At 34.3% G+C, this 23,861-nt stretch overlaps 1 protein-coding gene across 8 annotated transcripts in view; it reads left to right on the top strand.

Annotated features, from left to right (window-relative positions):
- Nucleotides 1-23,861, top strand: part of MYCBP2 (MYC binding protein 2) — a 287,568-nt gene that overhangs the window by 70,013 nt on the left and 193,694 nt on the right. For 5 of the 8 annotated variants that reach the window (XM_049853288.1, XM_049853286.1, XM_049853284.1 and 2 more), the window contains exons 11-18: nt 1,123-1,199; nt 2,278-2,482; nt 3,504-3,668; nt 6,050-6,208; nt 12,438-12,645; nt 14,854-14,999; nt 15,203-15,304; nt 22,339-22,446. In XM_049853288.1, coding sequence (XP_049709245.1) covers nt 1,123-1,199; nt 2,278-2,482; nt 3,504-3,668; nt 6,050-6,208; nt 12,438-12,645; nt 14,854-14,999; nt 15,203-15,304; nt 22,339-22,446 — 1,170 coding nt within the window. The remainder of the gene's footprint in view (nt 1-1,122; nt 1,200-2,277; nt 2,483-3,503; nt 3,669-6,049; nt 6,209-12,437; nt 12,646-14,853; nt 15,000-15,202; nt 15,305-22,338; nt 22,447-23,861) is intronic. The other 3 variants (XM_049853287.1, XM_049853282.1, XM_049853285.1) reach the window with 2 other exon arrangements.

Below are 23,861 nucleotides of genomic sequence, written 5' to 3'. Positions count from 1 at the left end.
TAGTATACTCATTCTTGCAGTTAGCATCACTAGTTCCCATGAGGGTCTCAATTTTTATTTGTAGCACCACTCCAGACTTCATAGTGCCATACTTTAACTTGTGCAATTTTTTACAAGACCCGTCTTTTTCGATTGCTCTTTCTTTAAATTTAACAAACCTGACGTTAGTGCTTTATGTGTCGTATTTTAACTTAATTTTATAGTGTTTTTGTAATTCCCCCATAGAAAACATTTAAGTTGAGATTACAGTTTTTTTTTAATTTGAAAAGCCCGTCACAAAAAACCTGTTGCTGTCGACTTGATTCCGACTCGCAGTGAGCCTATAGGACAGAGTAGAACTGCCACATAGGGCTTCCAAGGAGCACTTGGTGGATTTGAACTGCTGACCTTTTGGTTAGCAGTGGTAGCAGTTAACCACTATGCCGCCAATTGTATAATTATACAATTATAATTTGTATAATTGGACAGAATCGTGAGTTATGCCCTATATAAAGTTACAATTGTTTATTCATAGTTTTGTATTTTTTTAAAATGTGCATAAGGGTCTGTGTGTGTGTATATTCATGTAACAGCTGCATGAAATGTTCCTCTGTAGGAAGAAATACGGAATAGAGCATCTGAAATATGTTAATTCAAATATCTATATGGCGTTGTTCAAGCCCCCAAACAACTCTGTGCCTGGACTAAAGTCACTAAGCTTTACATTTTACTCGTTTTTAAATGGGCAATATAATCGTAAAGTTTACCTGAGATAAGATTCATGAACTCCGTATTGCCTGGTACTTAATAGGTGCCCAATTAAATTTGTTCATTCATTTAGTCATTGAGGGAATATTGCTGATACTGAGTTTTTAAGTTTTTTTGTTTATATTTAAAAAATTAATTTGGTACTAGTTTGGGACAAATTATGAAGCTTATAATAACTTTATCTTTCCACGGAGTAGTACATCTGTTACTGTTAGTAGTTTTTTTTTTTTTAACCAGCCATGTGACATGTATCTTGTCATCCTTGTTTTTGAATGATACTAGTTGACTTTTTAATAACTTAAAGTAGTGCACGTTGTGCTTTAAATTATTCATACTAAAAATGTAATAGCATTTACTAGTCCTGTTGTATACCAGGTACAGGATTTGATGAAGAGTCAGCAATTCTTGGTGCAGGACGAGAGTTCGCACTAATGAAAACAGCAAGTGGAAAGGTAAATTACTCTTTTTGGATAAAATTAACATTTTCTACTGTAAAAGATAGTATAGTCAGCTGATTAGTTTACAGAGTTCACATGTTTAAATGTAGTCAATCATCTTTTTAAATTTTGCTTTAAAATTGTTTTTGTTGTGCTTTAAGTGAAAGTTTACAGTTCAAGTTAGTTTCTTATACAGAAATTTATATGCACATTGTTGTGTGACCCTAGTTGCTCTCCCCATAATGTAACAGCACACTTCTCCTTTCCACCCCGGATTTCCTGTGTCCGTTCAACCAGCTCTTGTCCCTTTCTGCCTTTTCATCTCACCTCTGGACAAGAGCTGCTGTTTTATGTTTTTTTAATGTGGGAGAATTTTATTCATAAAATAGTATGAAAGAAAATTGTGATATTTAAGACTTTATAAAACTTTATAAACTATAAAATGTTACATTTTTATAAACACATAATTTGAATTATGGAGCTCTATATGTAATCTTTTGAGTTGGGGTAGATTTACATTTTGTGCTTATTTTGATAAATAGTGTATTCATTGCAAATTATCAACTTGTGAAAGTGCAGAAATGTGCAGACTACAAGTTGGGGGAAGTAGGAGCATGTATATTTAGTTATAAGTTGTGGAATCTAATCTATAGAGATGGAAACCTTGTATCTAGTAGATATGAGGATAATTAAAATAATCTTGGAAATTAAAATTGCTAGACAAATATAGCATATCTGTATATAGGGCTTCTAACAGCTTGGAAAAGTGAATTGGGAATTTTATGAATATCCTGTGGTTGTGAGTTTATGGAATATATTTATGAAATAAATATAAATATGAAAAATTACAAGTATCTTAAGTAGATATAAAGAAACTATTATGAGCTCTCTGTGTGTGTTTTAATGTACATATTTCTCTCCTGCTCAGCTTGCAGAAGTCTAAATAGTATCAAAAAAAAGTTTAGGTTCTTGTTATTTTTGTTTTGCAGTAAAATATGGAATTCCTTTTTCTCTCCTATGAAACCTGGTGCACTGTCAACTCAAAAGGCATTGTATGTAAATCTTTTTCTTTTTTTTTTTTTTAATATATAAGATATATTACACTGGCAAATACCAGAGTCTTGGAATCAAACAAGGTGGTCCTTCAGCAGGAAAATGGGTTGAGCTACCAATTACGAAATCTCCAAAGATTGTCCACTTCTCAGTTGGACACGATGGCTCTCATGCTCTTTTAGTTGCAGAAGATGGAAGCATATTCTTTACAGGATCTGCTAGTAAAGGAGAAGATGGAGAATCAAGTAAGTTGGCTGATCAAGTGAGCATTCGCTAAAAATACTTTGGAATTTGTTTAACGTAAGGTATATTAATTTCGATAACACTAACCTCACCAGGTATAAAGGAGAATTTTACATTAGCATATTTAGTTAATGGTGGTAGTGTACTGTTCATTAAAGGACTGTGCTTTCTAATTTTATTCTAGAGTACATGTTTATGAAATTTTACATGCTTTCTGAATGCATGGCCGTTCATCGAGAATATATCATTATCCTGTTTTGTCAAGTGGTGTTATTTTAATAACTGTTTATTCCATTAGATTTATTTAGAGAACTATAGACTTTGGAAGGACTAGATATTTCAGAATGAATGTGAATCTTAAGTAACCTTATGTAGCTGTCAGTTGGCGATCACTGTTCTTCGTGTTTTTTGTCTATAATGAAATCGTTGTTTAGAATGAAAAAATAAACAATTTTATCTCTTTTCTGTATTTCTGCTCTGGTTCTTCGGCATTGGTGGTTTTTTTAGTGTAAATAGCTAAGTCAGAGATTGAACGCCCCCAAAACTGGTAGAAATTTGATGTTTCCCATTGGGAATTTCAAATGTGCTACACAGAAGAGGATTTTACAGTGATCCCCTTAATGCTAAATGACCAACTTAGGCTTGTAGGTTGACTCATTATATTGACACGTTGGGAAGCCCAGGCCTTTGTGAAAATAAATAAAATGTATCATAAATGCAAGAAACATTCCCCCCCCAACCCCTGGGCTTTATAGAGAAACTATTGTACATAAACCAGTTGCTGTTGAGTTGATTCCGACTCAAGTGACTTTATGTGTGTGAGAATAGAACTGTGTTCCACAGGATTTTCAGTGGCTGATTTTTTGGAAATAGATCGCCAGGCCGTTTCCCAAGGGCTTATGGGTGGACTAAAACCTCCAACCTTTCAGTTAGCAGCTGACCACGTTAACAGTTTGCACCACCGGAGTCCAGTTATTTGTACACAGATGTGTTGAAATTAATTTTGTTTCTTTGTTTTTTAAGCTAAGAGCAGAAGGCAATCAAAACCCTATAAACCTAAAAAGATAATTAAGATGGAAGGAAAGATTGTGGTCTATACAGCCTGCAATAATGGAAGTAGTTCTGTTATTTCTAAAGATGGAGAGCTATACATGTTTGGAAAAGATGCTATTTACTCTGATAGTTCAAGTAAGTTAAAAAAATTAAACATTATTTCAGTATATGGAAAAAATGATCACTACCCAATCATTATGTATTGCAAAATTATGGCTAAAAAAATTAACATTTGTACTATGTTTTCTCTTTATTTTTCACATTTTTTTTTTTTCTCCAAATGCAACATTTTGTGCTTCCTTCCTGTCTTCTTTTTTAGGAACACTGTCACCAGTTTCACGCAGAGTCAGCCATAGAGCTTGGCAAGTAAAGATTCAGCTTAGCTGTTACTTTCTCTGGAAAGCTTTCCCTAGACTCGATTAGACTCTTTTATGTCTTGTCCCTGTTGGTACCCTGAGATTTGATTTTTATAGCATTGCTGCTTTGTAATTGTTTACTTATCTTTCCCTTTAAACTGTTAGGTTGTCAGGGAGGGACTCTCTCTCCTTTACTGTTATATCCTAGTGCTAAGCACAGTGCCTGGCACAGTGTGTGTTCTCAGTGATTACTGGCTAAGTGGCTGAATGACTGATAAACCAAAAGTTGAAGTAGTGGATATGAGGGCTCCTACTAGCCAAATAAGTAGATTTTATTTATAAACTCTAACCTTAAAAAAAAAAAAAAATCACAGTATTATGTTGCTAGATATCCTGTCCAGCACTTAGAAATAAGTATAATTGAATGAAGCAGCCTACTTGGAAGGATTTTAGATGAGGTGAAGATGTACAAGCTAGTGATGTCTATGAATTTCTATGGAAAAAGCAGAATTAATAAACTTTGTGCTTGGGAGTTTAAGTGATTATATCATGCTAGGGAAATGATGTATATCAAAACTTTGTAACAGTTATTTGTTGGAGTGAACCGTACCTAGGTGATATGTAAGTGACTTAATGTAGTAATATTTAGATTCTCAATTGACCTCTGTGGTAGAGAGCGAAGTGGACTCATGTACAGTTTAAAAACAATATTCAGTATAACTATTGTTTGCTAAAATCGTCTTGGCTAGGACTGATGAAAGTTACACATTTATTCAACAAATGTTTATTGAGCACTAACTATATGTAAAAGATCAGTGAACCAGACAGATATGGTTCTTGCCTTTTTGAGGATCTGAGGTGTGGTTTAGTGGTTAAGAACATGGACTTATATCTGGCACCACCAATTTATAGATGGTTAATAGTTTACTTAACCTTTTAGAGCTTTCCTCCACCCTCCCCACCTAATAATAGTACCTGCTACATACAGTTGTTGAAGACGTTATAAGAGATAATGCTTTTAAAATGCTTAGCACAGAGCCTGGCACATGTAAGGGCACAAATAATGTCAGCTACTACTACTACTACTAAGTACCATTTCTATGTATACATTTTTTTAAGTATGCTAAATACTGAAACGGGCGTTTTTGAAGCATACTTAACAAAAAGACCTAAGCTAGTATGAGGTAAAAGAGAAGGCCCTCTTAAAGAAGTAATATCTGAGCTAATAATGTAAAACAGTTTTCCCAACATGTGATACAGCGTTGATATTTGTAATTTAAATGCAACAAATATGTCTGATTTTTTAAAAAAGTGTTTAATATGTATAGAATAATATACAGGATTTGATTTTTACTGTTACTACTACTTTTGACAAGATTATAAATGCTTCAGTCAATTTATAGTTGATGCAAAAAAATATCAAGTAGATAACATGGTGGCAGAAATCAAACCATTTACCTTTGAGTCGATCCCAACTCAGTGATCCCATGTGTGCAGAGTAGAACTGTTCCATAGGGTTTTCAAGGCTGTGACCTTTTAGAAGCAGATACCTAGCCCTGTCTTCCAAGGTGCCTTTGAGTAGATGTAAAGCAGGCGTAGTGAAAGTAATACGTGAATATCAGAAGCTAGGAAGTAGTTACGTGTTTGATTGTAGGAGGAAGCATTGTAGGTTAAAAAAGATTGGAAAGTATTGCTTTGGAAAACTTCACAGGTTCCTACAAAAACGACATCATTCAGTGTACTATGACAAGGAAATGTTCTGCTGAGGTACCTCAAAGCAGGTAAAGTAAAATGATTTATAGGTTCCATTGTACCTAGATCAGGAAAGTTTGAGAACTACTAGTGCTTCTGAGAATTGTTGAGAGCTGTTGGCCATTAAAGCAACATTCAGGAGAAGTAAGCTTGAGCCTACTTCTCCTGAATGATAACATTCAGGATGATAACATTTTGAGGTTCATTAAAGCTACATTATAAAATTACAAAATTAATTTAGTAATACCCTACCACTCTTATGGCCATTTATTTCTCACTTCAGTGAGTTATTTTTGCCACAGAAGTAAAAAGTTCTGTGTCAGGGTGATCTTTTTACGTTACTGATGAGTTATTAGGCTCAGAAGAACTATTTTGTTGTTTCTTAACAATTCTGTATCTTTTCTATAGGTTTGGTAACTGATTTGAAGGGCCATTTTGTAATTCAGGTAGCTATGGGCAAAGCTCATACTTGTGTTTTAATGAAGAATGGAGAAGTGTGGACATTTGGTGTAAATAATAAAGGACAGTGTGGGCGAGACACTGGTGCCATGAACCAAGGAGGGAAAGGTAAGTGTTTGATATGTGGATACTAAAATTTGTGTTGTCTTTTCATTAGTTTCAGAAGAATGTGTGTTAAGAATAGTACCCTTTTTAAAACAAGTGACTCTTTGATTTCATACTTAGGAAAACCACTGAATTTCTTATTTATTTGACAATAGTCATTGATAAAAGTTTATCACTGGAGTAATTGAATACTTTAGGTTTTTAATTTTTAAGCATATGAACCTGCTTATTTAAATGATTTTTTACATTATTTATAAAATATAATAGCACCTCTTTGATTTAGAATTGTTGATGACTGAATTATTCTAGAAAAGTGAATTTTCCAAACAGCCCCATGTTATTAGCTCCTTTTATACCACGTGTTTTCATTTTTAACCACTTTTTACAGCAGTCCACCTGGCAAATATTACCTTCCTCTTTAACAGGATGTACGGCCTGTAATTTAGTCTGTGTAGACAACTAAGAATGATCCTTATGAATACCTGACCCTTTATCAAGAAATGACTAAGTTCTAGATGCACCTCCTTCACGGTATCCTTTGTCCGACCTTCGGGTTATTGAAGTGAAAATGGGTTTATCCTTTGATTGCTATGCTTGTTGTGGTCTTTTTTTTTTTTTTTTTTTAAATAATTTGTGTCTTTCATTCTTGCTCTCAAGTTTCACTTCTGGCTGCTGTGAATATGTTATATCCTTCATTCCGATCTCTGGTTTTCTGTTTTTTATGTGGACTGGAGAATACAAGAATAATAAATACCATTAGAACTAAGCATTGAACTGTGCTTAAAATACAAATGATTTTGAACATTAAGTTCTGTATAAATTAACAAAAGCAAGTTTAGCTCTTTTGAGACCTATGTGATGGCAGGCACATCAGAATCTCAAGAGTCTACCATTTTTTTTTCCTTTGATATATCCATATTTCTAAGGAGCAACTCTTTTTTTTTTTTTTTTTTAACTCTATGGGGCAGTTCTACTCTGTCCTATAGGGTCGCTATGAGTCAGAATGGACTCCATGGCAATGGGTTTTTTATATCCATATATATACGGAGCCTGGTGGCACAGTGGTAGAGCACTCGGCTCCTAACCAAAAGGTTGATGGTTTGAACTTACCCATCTGTTTCCATAAAGATTACAGCTAGAAAACTATGGGGTAGTTCTACTTTGTCACTTGGGGTCGCAATGAGTTAGAATCAACTCCATGGTACCTAACAACAACATATATATGTATGTACAGTTTAATTTTTTAAAAAAAGCAGGTCTGTTAGAGCATATTGTTTAAAAAAAAAAAAAAGAAAGAAAAGCGAAGCACTGAAAAATGGAGATAATGATTGGGTGAACCATAGTTTGGATGATGTCTGCTAGGGCGAGAGGGAGAGATTAGTTTAGTTTTCTATATACAGTGTAAGTATACATTTAAATAATGTTTTATAAGAGGTCTGAGCTAAACAAAATTGTTCTTTTAGTATTCTGGAAATCTTTAAGAAAATTGGGCATAAATTTATACCTGTGTTCTGGCTTCTTAGACTATATTTTGTAACAAAATTGTGCAAAGATTTTCTACTTAATAGGAATCACACTTACTCTGTTAGTAAGCAGTGGATTAGAAAGGCATATGAGTCAAGTAAGACACAAAATTAATACAGAATGCAGAACTATATAGAATGTAAAGTTTTTTTTATTCTTTTAAACAGGAAAAGTACATAAAATAACATTGAAACAAACAAAAGGCTGTATACCTACCATCATGTTTTGTCATTTAAAAAAAAAAAATTGCAGATAAGGTTTAAGTGCCCTGTATCCCCCTATTACCCTTCTAAGGCTTATTGTTATACTCCGTCTTTCTCCAGAGCTAACTAACCACAATCATGAACTCGATCAATATCCTTTCAGTCCTGTTCTTATATATTTTTGTATGTAAAATATATTAGATATTCTATATTTGGCACATAAAATGCATGCTAGTGTTTTATGTGTTTACAGAGGTGATAATCTATTACTCATATTTTTCCCCAAATTGTTATTTTGTCTCACGATTGGTGTTCGAAATCTATTCCTGTTGGTATATGTAAATCTAGTGATTCATGTTAAATGTAATAAGGCGCACCACTAACATACCAAAGTTTATTTATACATTCTCCTGTTGGTGTAGGAATTTCTTTCCAGTTTTTCACAATTGCAGATAATTCAAAAACCTCCTTATAACATGTTTCCTGGTAAACATGTGAGGCTTTCTCTGTTTAATTGTTGTGGATTTCACCTTTACTAAATTTCTCTTAAAAAATGTTGTACCAACTTATTTATATTCTCAGCAGCAGAGTATAGGTTTCCACATCATCTCCAATAGTTGGTATTATCAGACTCTGATTTTTGTCAGTTTGATGGATGTGAAATGGTTTTTCGTTGTAAGAAGCAGTCAAGAAATCAAATGACATATTGCATTGGGCAGATCTGCTGCAAAAGACTTCTTTAAAGTGTTAAAAAAATAAAGATGTCACTTTGAGGACTAAGATGCACCTGAACCAAGCCATGGTATTTACAATTACCTCATATGCATGTGATGGCTGGACAGTGAATAAGGTAGACCAAAGAAGAATTGATGCCTTTGAATAATGGTGTTGGCGAAGAATATTGAATATACTTGGACTACCAGAAGAACGAACAACTCTGTTTTGGAAGAAGTACAGCCAGAATGCTCCTTAGAAGCAAGGATGGCAAGACTTCGTCTCACGTACTTTGGACATGTTATTAGGAGGGTCCAGTCCCTGGCGAAGGACATCATGCTTGGTAAAGTAGAGGGTCAGTGAAAAAGAGGAAGAGCCTCGACAAGATAGATTGACACAGTGGCTGCAACAATGGACTCAAACATAGCAAGGATTGTGAGGATGGTGCAGGACCAGGCAGTGTATCGTTCTTTTGTGCATAGGATTGCTATGAGTTAGAACCAACTCAGTGGCACTTAACAACAGTGTGCATACAGAGAAGTAGACATGGCATAAGTGTACATCTCTGAATTTCCGCTAGCTGAACATGTTCATGTAACCAGCACCCAGATCAAGAAACAGTATATTACCAGCACCCGGAAGCCTCCCCTTTATGGTCCCCTCTAGTTACTGTGTACTGCCGCAGTTAACCCCATAGATCAGTTTTGCATATTTTTGTACTTTACGTAAGTGGAACCATGCAGTATGAACTCTTTTGTGTCTAGTTTTTTTTTTTTTCTTTTCACCCAACGTTTATGTTCATGACACTCATCCATATTGTTAGGAGTACTTGTAGGTTGCTCATTCTCACTGTTGCATAGTACTAAATTGTGTGAACATACCACAGTATTTTAATCATTTCCAGTGTTATGGGCATTTAGGTTGTTTCCAGTTTGGGTCATTAGGAAAAATATTGCTGTGAACATTCTAGTAAATGTCTTTTGGTGAACATATGTATGTATTTCCTTTGCGTATACACCTAGGGGTAGGACTGAATTTGAGTATTTCTTCAAACTTGCTTTTCTTATTTTGCTTGCCTTTTTCTTACTTAGAGGAATTTTTTTTACATATTAGTTTGTATGTGTTACCTATATCCTTGGCCTACCTGTGGCTTATCTTTTACATTTGTTTATGGTTTCATTTGTTGTATATAATTTTTAAATTTTGATGTCAAATTTTTAGTCTTTATGAAATTTTGTTTTCTCAGTCACTTTGGGGCTTCTATTTTCCGTATGAATTAGAATTAGTCTATTTGATGGGTATTTTTATTAGAAGAACATTGAATTTAGGCATTTATTTGGGGATAATAGTCAATGTACTGCTGGGATAATTAAGTGAGTAATGTATTTAGAGCCTAGTACATTTAAGTGCCCAATTACCTTTAGCTATTATTGTTAAAAATAGAGTAACTGAGTCCTTCAGTATTGCTTTACTCTAATTCTAGACATAGTTATCCAGTGATTGGTTATCTAATTTCCTAGTCTGCCCATAGATTAGAAGAGATAAAAATGAAAAATATATGTTATGAGTTCAGACCTGTATTCAGTGGTAGCTCTATATTGTTGATGGTGTAAAAGATAAGAGTAAGTTTGACTGAGAATAAGAAAAAAGAGATAAAATGAGTAAGAGATGCAATTTGCCTTTGAGTATCTAAGTCTAGTAGGAAATAAAACATGAAGAAGAACTCTTTGATCCCTGCAGTTTGGCTCCCGCATTATATGCTCTTGTAGCCCTGTCTGTCTCCTTTGACCCTATCACAGTTATATTTTTGCATGATTATTTGATTAATGTTCATCTTTCTCACTAGATAATAGCTCACTACAATAGCCTTCAATGCCTAGAACGGGGCTCTGCAAAATAAAGTCTGATGCCATATCTGCTCTTTGGCCTGTGTTTGTACAGGCCTCTGAGCTATAAATGAACTTTGTATTTGTAAAGGGTTATTAAAAAAATGGATGGAGACTTTTATGTCCCACAAAGCCTAAATTATCAACAATCTGGACTTTTTCAAAAAAGTTTGCTGACCCCTTGCCTAGAGGAATGCCTGGAACATATAGGTGCTCAATAAAAATTAGCTGAATCAATTATAACACAATTAAATATGTTGTAATTGAGGTATAAACAGGCTTTGAGAAAGTAGTGAGTGATTCCCTGGAAAAGTTAGTAAGTGCTTTGTATAGGAAATGAGTTTTGAGCTGAATTTTTGAAGGCTGAAAATGAGTTTCACTGGTAGATGACGGTAGGGAGAGATATCTTGTGTAGAGGGAACAGGAATGAGCAAAGGCCCTGGTATGTGAAAGGGCACAGCATATCTGGAAAGCATAGGGAATTTTCTGGAATGCAGTTTGCATGGGGGAAAAAAAAAAATTGGACCAGATTGTGACTGTGTCTCGCTGAGGAGTTTTGTTCTTCTGAAGACTTGGAAAGATATTACCAAAACCCATTGCCATCGAGCCAAATTAGAGGTTTGTGAATTGTGAGGAGTCTCTGAGTGGTGCAGAAGGATAACGACTGGCTGCTAACCAAAAGGCTGGTGGTTTGTGTCCACCTAGAGGTGCCTCAAATGACAGGCCTGGTGATCTGCTTCAAAAAATTAGCCGTTGAAAACCCTATGGAGCATAGTTCTACTCTGACACACATAGGGTTGCCATGAGTTGGAATCACCTCCATGGCTAGTAGTACTGGTACTGTTGTGTGCCATCTAGCCACACTTAATAGCAACCCCATATGACAAAGTAGAACTGCTTCCATAGGGTTTCCTAGGCTGTAATCTTTATGGGAGCAGATTGCCAGGTCTTTTCTCCCATGACTTTGCTATTGGGTTCAAACTATCAACCTTTCAGTTAGCAGCTGAGTGCCTTAACATAGTGCCACCAGGGCTTCTTGATACCGGTACTCTTGTTAGTATTGTTGGGTGCCGTCGAGTCGATTCCAACTCATAATGACCCCATGTGACTGAGTAGAACTACCCCATAGAGTTTTCTAGGCTGTACTCTTCACGGACGCAGATTGCCAGGTCTTTCTCCCGTGGAGTCAGATCACCATTTGAACTGCCAACCTTTAGGTTAGCAACTGAGTGCTTAACCATTGCACAACCAGGACTCCTTGGTACTTGTACTAAAAAAAAACCACCCAGTGCCGTCAAGTCGATTCCGACTCATAGCGACCCAATAGGACAGAGTAGAACTGCCCCATAGAGTTTCCAAGGAGCACCTGGCGGATTCCAGCTGCTGACCCTTTGGTTAGCAGCCGTAGCACTTAACCACTGCACCACCAGGGTTTCCGATACTTGTACTAAAAAGGTAAATTGTGAAGTCATAGGAACGAATACCTGTTTGAGGAGGCTGATTGTTGGCAGTGGGAAGGTGATCTATAGCAGAGGGACTTTTGGCTTTCTTTGATCTGTTGAAGAGATGATGGTGGCCTTAACAAAAGTGTTAGCATTAGGGATGGAAAAAAAAAGAAAGGAGGGATCAAAATCAGAAAAGAATTAAAAGTACAACTGGCAGAAAGTTACAGCTAACAGGGATTTGACAGGAGCCTTCCTCCTCTTGGAGAAAGAAAAGTGAGGAGAGTGCTTATTAGTGGTCTCTAAAGTAAATTTTATTTTTGTTACTCATATTTTAGCATTCCTTTGTAAATATTTACTTAGATTATTATGTTTTATGTATTTTTTTGGTTGGGAAATACAATTACCAGTTTTTTAAACATGGAAATAACTACGTAACAAATTATAAATTTGATCTGCCAAGTAGGTTTTGGCGTTGAAAATATGGCAACAGCAATGGATGAAGACCTGGAAGAAGAACTCGATGAAAAAGACGAGAAGTCCATGATGTGCCCCCCAGGCATGCATAAGTGGAAGCTGGAGCAGTGCATGGTTTGCACTGTCTGTGGGGACTGCACCGGCTACGGCGCCAGCTGTGTCAGCAGTGGCCGTCCAGACAGGGTCCCTGGAGGGTAAGCAAATGAGGAGTACTGAAGAAATAAGATATTAATAGAAAATGTGCAGAACACATTACTTTTCCAAAATTATTTGAGTACATTTCTCTGTGTTTCCTCTTAAAGACATATTAATACATATTTGTATTTATTTTAGTTGTTTTCTATTATCTCAATATTTTGTAATTTATTTACAGGGCTTCTCTTTCATGTGAGTCATTTAAACCATTATTTGTAAATAGATGATACATTTTTCAAGACTCAGGGCTGTGCCAGTTGTGTTCTTTTTCTAAATCACCTTCAATACCAGCTATCCATTTTTGTAGAACATGAATATTTTCTGAGTAGAATTATCAAATACATAGAATACTCAATTAGGCATAGATTTTTTTCTTTTAAAGTTATCGTTTGCAATTTTAGGAGTTTTAGGGACTGTCCTATAGGGTCGCTATGAGTCAGAATCGACTTCAGTGGCACTGCAGTTGGGTCTGGGTGGGGGTTAGGGACTGTTACTTATAAAGTTGCAACTTGTTATATTTATCTCTTTTACTGGACCACAGTTTTTTGTTTTCTTTTTCAGGGCTGTATATTGTTTTCAGGAGCCCTGGTGTCACAATGATTAAGCACTTGGTTGCTAACCAAAAGGTCAGCAGTTTGAACCCACCAGGCGCTCTGCAGGAGAAAAGACCTGGAGATCTGCTCCCCCAAAGATTACAGCCTAGGAAACCCTAAGGGGCAGTTCTGCTTTGTCCTGTAGGGTTACTATGAGTCAGAATAGACTCAATACAACAGCGTATTATTTTCAGTTCAAAGTTAATATTTAGGTTTGACAGAATCAGAATTCAAGTTTTTCCCTAGAGCGTGGGAGAGAAGTTTGGATCTTGTGTTTATGTTGTCAGTTACAGTCAGTACCAGGTACTGAGTGTCCTTGTAAGACTTCTGATAATTGGCTGGATTTGGAGAGTACAGGGAACCTTGTGAAGAAAAGCCCAGAGTGAGGTCAGCCATTTCCACATCTCAGCTCCCAATTATAGCGCTTCTTTGGGAGTCAGGTTTTCTTCCGAAATACTGTCTAGGTCTGCTGTGGGTAGATTCTGGTTATATGCTTGGCCTAAAATAGTTAAATAGATCATATTTAACCAGTCTTTTCTTTTAAGGCTATAAAATATGATTTTTAAAAACTAAATTTACTCCACATTATTAGAGTAAGCAAAAAATATAAAAAAAAATGCAAAAAATATTATGGCTCTCTTTATTAAAGAACGTATTTATTTATCCTACAAAACTATATGTTTGGTTCTGTTTTATTTTTAGTTTGGCTACACAAATATCCTGTTAGTCATTTAATACCACCTTCATCCTTCATCTTTCTCAAGCTATTTCTATTAAAATTCAGTGTCCCCAATCTCTGAACTTAAGCAACTGGTATATACTGTAAAGGAATCACCTGAACTCTCTTGTTCCTCCTGAAAATCATTGTTCCTCTTTGTTTCCTTTTTTCCCGGAGATTTACTATCAGTTTGTAATAATTACCTGTAGATCTGTATGGATAGTACATAACGAAGTGCAGTGATTTCTTTATGAAGCTGAAATGAAGAAATGAATACAGTCGACATAGGAATATATGCCAGGACATTAAGGACTATTAAAAATGACTTCGATTATTATAAAATCAAAACTACGTATTTTAGAATAAATTTAAAATTAAATATTATTTTTAAAGTAGTGGTCACATTACTTTTCACTAGCCTGTTAGCCAGGTTTTGGCATATTCTTGTCTTTTATAAGCAAATGCTATAGGAGTCTCAGCCTATGAAAGGGAGGGAAAAGGAAGCATAATGTATGAAGCTGGGCTCACTCACTGAAGGCTGCCCACACTTCTTCTGATCTATTAGGTAGCATAGTTTTTTGGTTTTGTTTTGTTTTGTTTAACCAACCAATACATCCAAGTGTGAACACTGTTAAAAGACTTGTTGTTAAAAGTGGGTTTGAAAATAGTAGAATGTGTATTTTCTCTAGAAATACACCAATTATACCTATTAGGGGCTTAATAAAATCTTGTTTTTAATTATTCGTACCTTTTCTTTAAAATTGTTACATCCTGATCTGAAGGGGTAACGATTGCGGACTCATTTAACTTAATCTCAAAATGCAGAAAGGAAGTTCATAGGACACATTTGAGGAAAGATTAGAAGGATTTCAGTAACATCTTTTTCTTTCTTTAAGGATCTGTGGTTGTGGGTCAGGGGAATCTGGCTGTGCTGTGTGCGGATGTTGCAAGGCTTGTGCAAGAGAGTTGGATGGTCAAGAGGCAAGACAACGAGGAATTCTTGATGCAGTCAAAGAGATGATACCTTTAGACCTTCTTTTAGGTAATAAGATTGATTATACTAAACACCTTGTCCTTAATTAAGGGATGAGATTTATTCTTCTCTTTTGCTAAGAAATCTTACAGTAAAAGTAATTTGTGTTTTAGACTATGTTTTTGCTAGTTTTTACTTTGTTGAATATCATATAGTTTTGTCATATGTCATAAAGCATATACTATTTTTTTTTTTTTTGGATAATTATCTAGCTGTCCCAGTACCCGGGGTTAACATTGAAGAACACCTTCAGTTACGACAAGAAGAAAAACGACAGCGGGTAATCAGGAGACACAGATTAGAGGAGGGAAGAGGTAAGATGTAGTTGAAGAGAAAAAGTATATGAAAAGCCATTTTCTGAACCAGTATTAAGACCACTGAAAAGTTTATAGAGTAGGCTGATTTAGTAAGAAAACATGGACGTTAAAATCAGTAACATTCTGGTAACTCATGAAAATTATGTGGAAGTATTCAAGGTATTTATAATTGTGCTAATAACAACATATATTTAATTCATTAGGGTGCCTATGGCATAAGCCAACCATATTAAGAATAGTGCAATCTGCCAAGTATCAGTAACTATTAACAAAGGCAACTTTTTTTTAATACAAATTCGAGGAATTTTTCCTTCTCCTAGACTTTGGCCTCATCTGTATGACTATGGAACAGTAAATTCAGTTTAATGTAGTCTTTTACCTGCTGTTTTCTTCGTCTTTCATGATCATTATTATTTGGGCATCGTCTCACCACTTTTCCCTCCAGTTCAGAGCATAATTATGCTTTTATGTGTCTGTTTTCTGAAGAAGCATAATCCATTTATATGTAAGAAGGGTAAGTTGGAAAGTCTGCAGGTTTTATTTGCAAGCATAGGTTTACTATTTATCTTTTCCTCAATGTTTCTGACCTTTTCTCCAGCCTAAAAATTCATTTAACAATTGTTATAATGGGTATTTTACTATATATCCAACAAACAGAGATAAATATATAAGTATTACTAAAGCAGTTGTTGCCCAATAGAATCTCTTTGGTGAATGATTATGACAAATTGCTACAGAAGTCTGTGTTTTATTCCTCTTCTAGCACAATCTTGATTAGAAATATTTAGACATTGCATATTTTAAATACTTATTGGAAATGGCAGTTGATACGTGTGATAAAACCTATATATTACCGCTTTAATCATCATTATAAATTTTTCTAGACATTTTTTCATGTAAAATGGGCTAAGTAGTAAAATACGTAGCACACATGGTAAATTCTATTTTTATTAAACTCGAGTTGTAAATCATGCTTAGAACACAAAGATCGTTCTTTATAGTATTTTAGGAATAGTAGATTACTTGCTACAGTGAATATTTGCTGTTAGGTTTTTCTTGTTTACATAAAATTATTGTCTTTAGAGGATATTTTAATGATATTAACACATGTCATTTCCATTATATAAATATTTGGAATAATTGTATATTAAATGTTTTGATAGAGTAGAGTTTAAGTTCTGAGTCTTAGGACATATGGTCACGAAGTATAATTTACTTTTTATGTTAATGGTATGATTTGCTTAAGGCTGATTATCAGTCTGCCTGTACTACATTTTTATTCTTCCTTTGGCAACATTAGGTTTAGTTATATAAATTGACCTGTAAACCAGCTGTTTCTTAGCCTTCAAACTGGTACTATAGAAAATGTTTATGAAGACATTTAATTCTGTATGTAATACTGTGTATCTTACTAATCTTTTTCTCCCCCTTTAAAAAAAAGCCATTCTTCCCTATGTGTGGTGTATTTTTGCATAACAGAAGTAACATCGAATTAAGTCACTGTCGTATGCACTGGTAATTCAGCAAAATTTAGTGGTTGCAGAATATGCTTCTGCTATTTATTTTTAAATGTGTTATAAGCCTTTAAAACATTAATTATAAAATCTAGCCATTTAAAGGTTAAAAAAAAATCCATTATTGGATCTGATTTTACGAACATCACCTTAGGTTCCAGGCAGTTGGTATATATTTCGTGACAACTCAGTTTCATCTGTGGTCCTCAGTGTATAGAAACAGTTCACGGAGATCAATGTCACAGAGATTTGCTACAAATGCCAGTTCTTGGAACCTACCTCAAACCTACTGAATCAGAAACTTAGGGAGTGGGGCCCAGCGAGCTTTTTTAACAGTTCAACTGGATGATTCTGATGGTGTTCACAGGTTTGAGAACCACTCTTCGAGGGCAGCATTATTCAAAGGTTGCTCCGTGGACCTTCTACGAAATCAGATCACCTGAGTCACACACAAAGCCTAATGAATCAGGCCTCGGGTCCTGGAATCTGCTTTTTAAACACGTTTAACTCACACGCACAGTGTTGTTATTCTTCCTTTTGTCCACTTGAGGAACAAAAGTGTCAGATTTTTGGTATTCCAGCTGCCACACAAACTTGCCTTTTATGTTCGTGGCCTCTGCTTGGTACTTCTTAGATATTGACAGTTTAGTAATGTGTTAGTAATTATGCTCATTAGCAATTGAGTTTTCCTGGTATTCATGTCACAGAGCTTCAGGTTTGGATTATATTAAACTATTTTACTTGACTGTCTCATCCTGCTTACCAAGTCTGGGCTAACTGATTCAGAGTTTGACCAGATTTTAGAACCTAGGTCTTACACTAAAGCTTTGCTCAGTCAGCATCAGGCCTATTGATGTAGTGATGATATATGGTACAATGTCTCCTGTAATAGGAAGTGCTGTTGAAATTAGGTTAAACACAAAAAAGTAGTGTTATTACTTCTTTTTGATAAATTTTGACCTTTGCCTTTTATTTCAAATTTTTATGCTATTAATTTTTTCTAAAAAAATTTTTTATTGTGGTAAATATATCTATACATAACAAATCATTTGCCAATTCAGCACGTTTTACATGTATAATTCAGTGACATTGATTACATTCCTCATGTTGTACAACCATTATCACTGTCCTTTTCCCGGTTAGTCTTTCATCATTAACTCAGTAACCCTTAATAACGTTCCCTTTCCTCCTCTCCTCTACCCTTGGTAACCACTAATAAGATTTGGTCTCCATACATTTACCTATTTCATAATAAATGAGACTGTACAATATTTGTTCTTTTGTGCGTGACTTATTTACTATGCTATTAATTTTTTTATTGTTGGAAAAATATGGTACAACATTCGCCAATTAAAGATTTTTCAGGTATATAATTTGGTGGCACTAATTACATTAATCATTTTTTGCAGCCATTACTAATATCTGTTGCCAGATTTTCCATCACCATAGACAGAATCTCGATGCTTCCTCAACAGTGATTCACACTTTCTCCTCCCCTCCCGCCTTGGTAACCACTAATGAGCTTTTGTCTGTATGTAATTGCCTACTCTAGATATGTAAGTGAGATCATACAATATTTGTCATTTTGCAAATCATTTATTTCACTTAGCATGATGTTTTCAAGGTTCTGTTCTTTAAGATAACATTTTTCTTAAATTTATCTTCCTAGATATCAGTAGTATTTAATTACATCTTTTAGTTCAAAGTGTTTGTGAGCAATTTTAGTTGTTTAGCTTACACAAAATTGATTGGTATATAAATTCTCTGAGACTTGTGTTAACGTTATACAGGAAGGACTGGTTCAATGGAATTGTTAAGCTGAGCTTTCCAAATCATCAGAAAAACTCCTGGATGATTTTATCAGTGATCTCCTGTTTATATCCCTTCTCAGTATTTAGAAGGTGGATCCTACCACAACCTGTTTCATAGCTACATAACATTTCACAATATGGTTGTACCACAGTTTATGCAACCATTGTTTTATTGATGGGCATTCAGGTTATTTTCAGGTTTTTATGATTTTTGCTATAATCTTCTCAAACTTACAGCTGTATATACTGGAACTTTTGTTTACATACTGGAACTTCCTAAAAATAGAATGTCTGGGTCAAAGGGTGTATATGTTTTAAATTTTAACAGATGTTTCATATTGCTTTAAAAATGTTATAGAAATTCTCAACAATAATATATGAGAGTGGGGTTTTCCTCCATTATAACCTGTATTTGTTATTATTACTCTTTTTAATTTTTATAAAATTTTGGTAAAAGGTGTTATCTCATTGTTAATTTAAATAGCACAAAAATATCTGAGGTGTTTTCTGTGTAAAAATTCACCATAAATCTCATTCTACTGGCTGAATATTAATTCTATTGAATTGCTGAACTCAAGTTTTTCATAATTAGTTTCCTATTAGGTGGTTTATTGATTTATTTATTGCTGCAATTAATTTATTAATTGCAGCAATTAATAAGGTTGTAGTAAATACCTTTGGGCTGAAATCTTTTTAAATATTTCAGATTTTTCATTAGGATAGATTTTCATAGGTGTAAGTTACTGGGTCAAAGAATAATAAAATTTAGGTTCTCGAAATATATCACAAATAACTTTCTGAAGGCTTGCACAATTTTATGCTGCCACTTAATCTAGTCACTATTTCCTCCAACCTGCCTATCGACATGCACGCACGCCCCTAATAACCACATTGCCTACACGATATTGAAAGAAGCTTTTAAATATCTAAATCTGTTCATTTCACGCCTCTGTTTTATTCACTTCCCTCCCAAAAAACCAACAAATTTTGTTAATTCTACCTTCTTCCTTCTTCACTAACTTTCGAATATGCCTATTAGAATTTCCACTATTAACCTTAGTTCAGGCTGCTTCTATCCTTTCCCTGCATTACAGCAAAAAGCTTTTTAATTAGCCTTAACCCCAGTCTTGCCCTTCTCTAGGCTGTTAACTACCTTGCATCCCGAATGTTCTTTATAAAATACAAATTTGATCAGCAGCACATCTCTGTTTAAAACCAAAAGGCTATTAAAAGCCCATAGGATGAATTCCAAATTTTCTCTAAAGGCTCATCTCTGTTTGCTATCCTTCATATTCCCTGTCTTCAAACATTTTTTTACTTTTTTGTGTATCTGAACTCGCTACGTCCTTTATTAGGTCTCAGTTTATGTGTTATTTTCTCATCTTGCACCCTCAGACCTCCCCCACTTTCCTATCTTCAAGATTTGTTAGCTGCCCCCTAGTGAGCTTCCTTTTGACACAGCACACTGTGGTAAGTTCCTGTTTAGTTATGTGTACCCTCTCCCCTCTCCTCCCCTCATTCGATTATGGGCTTCTAGAAGCAGAAATTGTGTCTTGTTTATCCAGGTGTTCCCAGGACTTAGCATGGTGCCTGAAATTTTGTAAGTCCTTAATATGTATTTGTTGATTTATCAAAAACTTTTCAGTGATTCCACATTACCTCTAGAATATAGTTTCATTGTATAGAAAGATTTTAATTATTTGCTTTTTCTGTACTTCTCCAAACTCATTTCCTGTCACTTTCTGCTTCACAACTTATACTCCATCCGTTTCAGTATGTGTGATTTAAATGACTAAGCAATATTGTTGTTTAACATCTTCACACTTTTATAAATCCTATTCCTTTTACCTAGAATGCCCTCTCTTCACTCCCTTCTCTTTTGGCAGTCTTTTTCTCATTCTTTGAAACCTCTCTGCTTCATCCAGGTTGATTTTGTTACTTTCTTATCCTTCAGTATATGAGGTGTACAGACTTCCTTTATAGCATTTATCAAGTTATATTTCAGGTTTTCGTTATTTCTCCCCCAGTGGACTGAGTTCCAATGAGATTTGTCTTTGTCATTATGTACATGACACCTTGCATCTGTTATGTAAAAGGTAATGAAAAATGTTTGGATAAGTAAATGAATAGAATTACGTTTTTAGAAAAATTATCTTAATCCGTGGGAAACGAGAATATTTTAGAGCCTAAAAGCCTGGCATTATAAATGCTGAATTAAATTATTGAGCATTTGCACTATAATTTCTAAGTGTGATTCCCCATGGGCCAATAGATTTATACATCAAAAGATTCTAAAACAATTGAATTTACTGAAAAGTCAAATAACTGTGAACATTATGGGTACAGTATATTTTTATTAGAAGAAATAATATCCCGAGCAGACCACAGAAAAAATAAAATGGTAATATAACTTAATATTGTTATTATCTTAAAATTAACAATTCTGTTGTATATTTGGAAAGTTCTTCATATTTTTTAGAGTGATTTATCTGCTTTAGTTAATCAAATAATGCATGTTGAGGAAACAGGAAGTTTTTTTCATTTGAGGTATATCCAATTTTATTCCTTTTTAAAAATGAAGCTCAGTTTATATAATTTAAGCTTGAAAAGAAACGACATTATTATATGTAATATTTAATTATTTTATCTATTATTAAATTGGAATATTTGTATCTGTAATAATCATAGAACATGTTATCCTTGGTTTTTCATAGAAATGGTGCTGCTTGTGTTTTTATGTATATCTAGAGGCATAATTGAAATACGTTCCTCTCTCCCATGTATTTTTTTTTTATGTTTAATGATGGTACTTTGGCATTTAATTTGGCATTTATCCAATTTTATTACACGGTAATAGTTACATTTTATCCCATCTTTAGAAAAATGAATTAGAGGTAGAGATTACTGTAGAGGATCATGAAGAAACATGCTTTAATTAAAAATGTTCATTGCCTACATAATGTCGTAATTCCCTTTCCAAATATTGGTAACTTCTTAACTGTCAAGTTTAGAGTGTTGAAAATTGAAGGCATTTTTGATGTAGCTAAAATCTAAGGAAGGTTATTTCTGTTATATAAGAAAAGAAATAAAACTTAAAGGCATAATTTAACTAATTAAGTTTCCTTTTCAAGTTAAATTACAATGGGGAAAAGTGATTTATTTTATTCAAATTCATTTTTCCAGTAGCTTTTTTCTTTGAATACTACAAGAGTGGAAATAACTATGAGTGGGAATAATGTAGTTTTTTATGTAATGAAGCTTCTGAAAGAAATAATGATATGATTCCTAAAATGCTACATGAGTTAGAGTGCCCTCTTCACCATCAGTCAGATCTCAATAGGAAGGATATTTGTTTTAATGAATATGTACTCAATTTTGGTAACATGATATTAAAAAAAAAATTTGTAAGATAACTTATGTGAATTGAACTTCCTGATTAGAGACTATCAGTAACTACCCAATAGTTTTATCAATATAAAATATGGAATTTGTTCTTTATAAACTGTATGATATTAAATTATGTGTGGAATGGTGAGTAGATTATGGTTGGGAGTGGGGGATTGAAATGGGGGAAATCTGGAAAGGGATATAATGTCCAAAACAGTTAAGAATAAATTTTCATGCTTTTAGTTTGAATTATTTTTGTTCAATGTAGTGTTTTCATTTTGTGAGCTTTTCTATGCACATACAAAATGTTTCTCCTCAGGCCCCCTTGTATTTGCTGGTCCTATTTTTATGAACCATCGAGAACAGGCTCTAGCCAGACTCAGATCCCATCCAGCTCAGCTAAAGCATAAACGGGACAAGCACAAAGGTATTTGGTCTTCTTATCAACTAGGTGGGACACTTTCCCAATTTCTTCCACTCATTTTAATTTCCTTTCTGGGAAAATGCACAAACCTGATTCTTCTACTTTGCTTCTATCATTATTATATAGCCTGAGGAGAAAGAACATGCTAAAATGCTAAGCTGAAAGTGTACTGTTTGTCAAGTGACTGTCATGCTTCTTGTTTCATTTTTTTTACTTCAGTAAATGTTTTTTTCTGTTAACTTTAATAAAGAAGACATTTTATAATAGATCTTTTCAAATTTCATAAAGTTAAGGAAAGGTAGAAAAAATTGTCATTGTTCTCTGTTTCATCCTTTATTATCTGCTCTTAGGTGACTGAGATCTGGTGTTTTAGTCCTTTTTTTCCTTGAATGCTGTTTGTTTGCTTTAGACTTAACAAACTACTAAATCCATTGTATAAAGTCATAATGAATTAAGATTACTATTGTTCCTTTGTTTTAGTATTAAACCTTATATACTTATATCACACATGACATACAAATATTTGGTATTTGAAGGTTAAAGTAGAGATATATGAAAGAGTGAGGTGTATAGATCTACTGTAGTCTCAGAAACTCCTAGGTCTAAGCTACTCTGGGAGGGACTAGGGATTATTTCTGTTATTCTTTGAAATTTTAGAGTACTGCATTAATTAAAAATATTCCTAAAGCATGCATTTTCTTTTAAACCACAAGTTACAAGAGAGCTAAAATCAGGAAAGAATTTAATGCAGAGAATTTGTAAATTTATATATAAGTTCTGTTTTGAAACCTGGCGTGTGACCAAGGAGCTCTTCATTGGCTAGTATGGCTTACAGTTGCCATTTTCTTAAACACCTACAATAAGCCCTACAAATTTGAATAGAAAGCTTTAAAAACACATATTCCATATGGAAAAATTAAAGTTTCTATTTTTTCCCATGCTGAAAAATTATGTAGACTAATTTTTTTAGAACTTTCACGTGTAGTATAATCAACTTCATTTTTGCCTCTCTCGATCTGTCAGTTTGCCGCTCAAAAGCAAAAAACAGAAAACCAAACCAAAAAATTGTTTTTAGTAAAAGCACAAATAGGGAGAGAGAGTACTACTTACAATATATTTTGCAGAAACAAAAATTGAGGATGTTTTAAATCTAATGTGATTAAAAAAACAAACCCAATGCCATCAAATTGATTCTGATTCATGGCGACCCTATAGGACAGAGTAGAACTGCCCCATAGGGTTTCCAAGACTGTAGATCTTTACCAAAGCAGATGTCACATCTTTCTCATGCGAAATGGCTGGTGGGTTCGAACCACTGACCTTTCGGTTAGCAGCCAAGTGCTTAACCAGTGCGCCAGCCAGGGCTTCTCCGGTGTCATTAGCCATAGTAAAATTTGTGATTGCTTTAGTTCCTGAGT

Source organism: Elephas maximus, chromosome 14, assembly GCF_024166365.1.
Source record: "Elephas maximus indicus isolate mEleMax1 chromosome 14, mEleMax1 primary haplotype, whole genome shotgun sequence".
NCBI lineage: Eukaryota > Metazoa > Chordata > Mammalia > Proboscidea > Elephantidae > Elephas > Elephas maximus.
The sequence above is the reverse complement of the archived record's forward strand: the minus strand, read 5'-3'. Positions and strand labels throughout refer to the sequence as shown.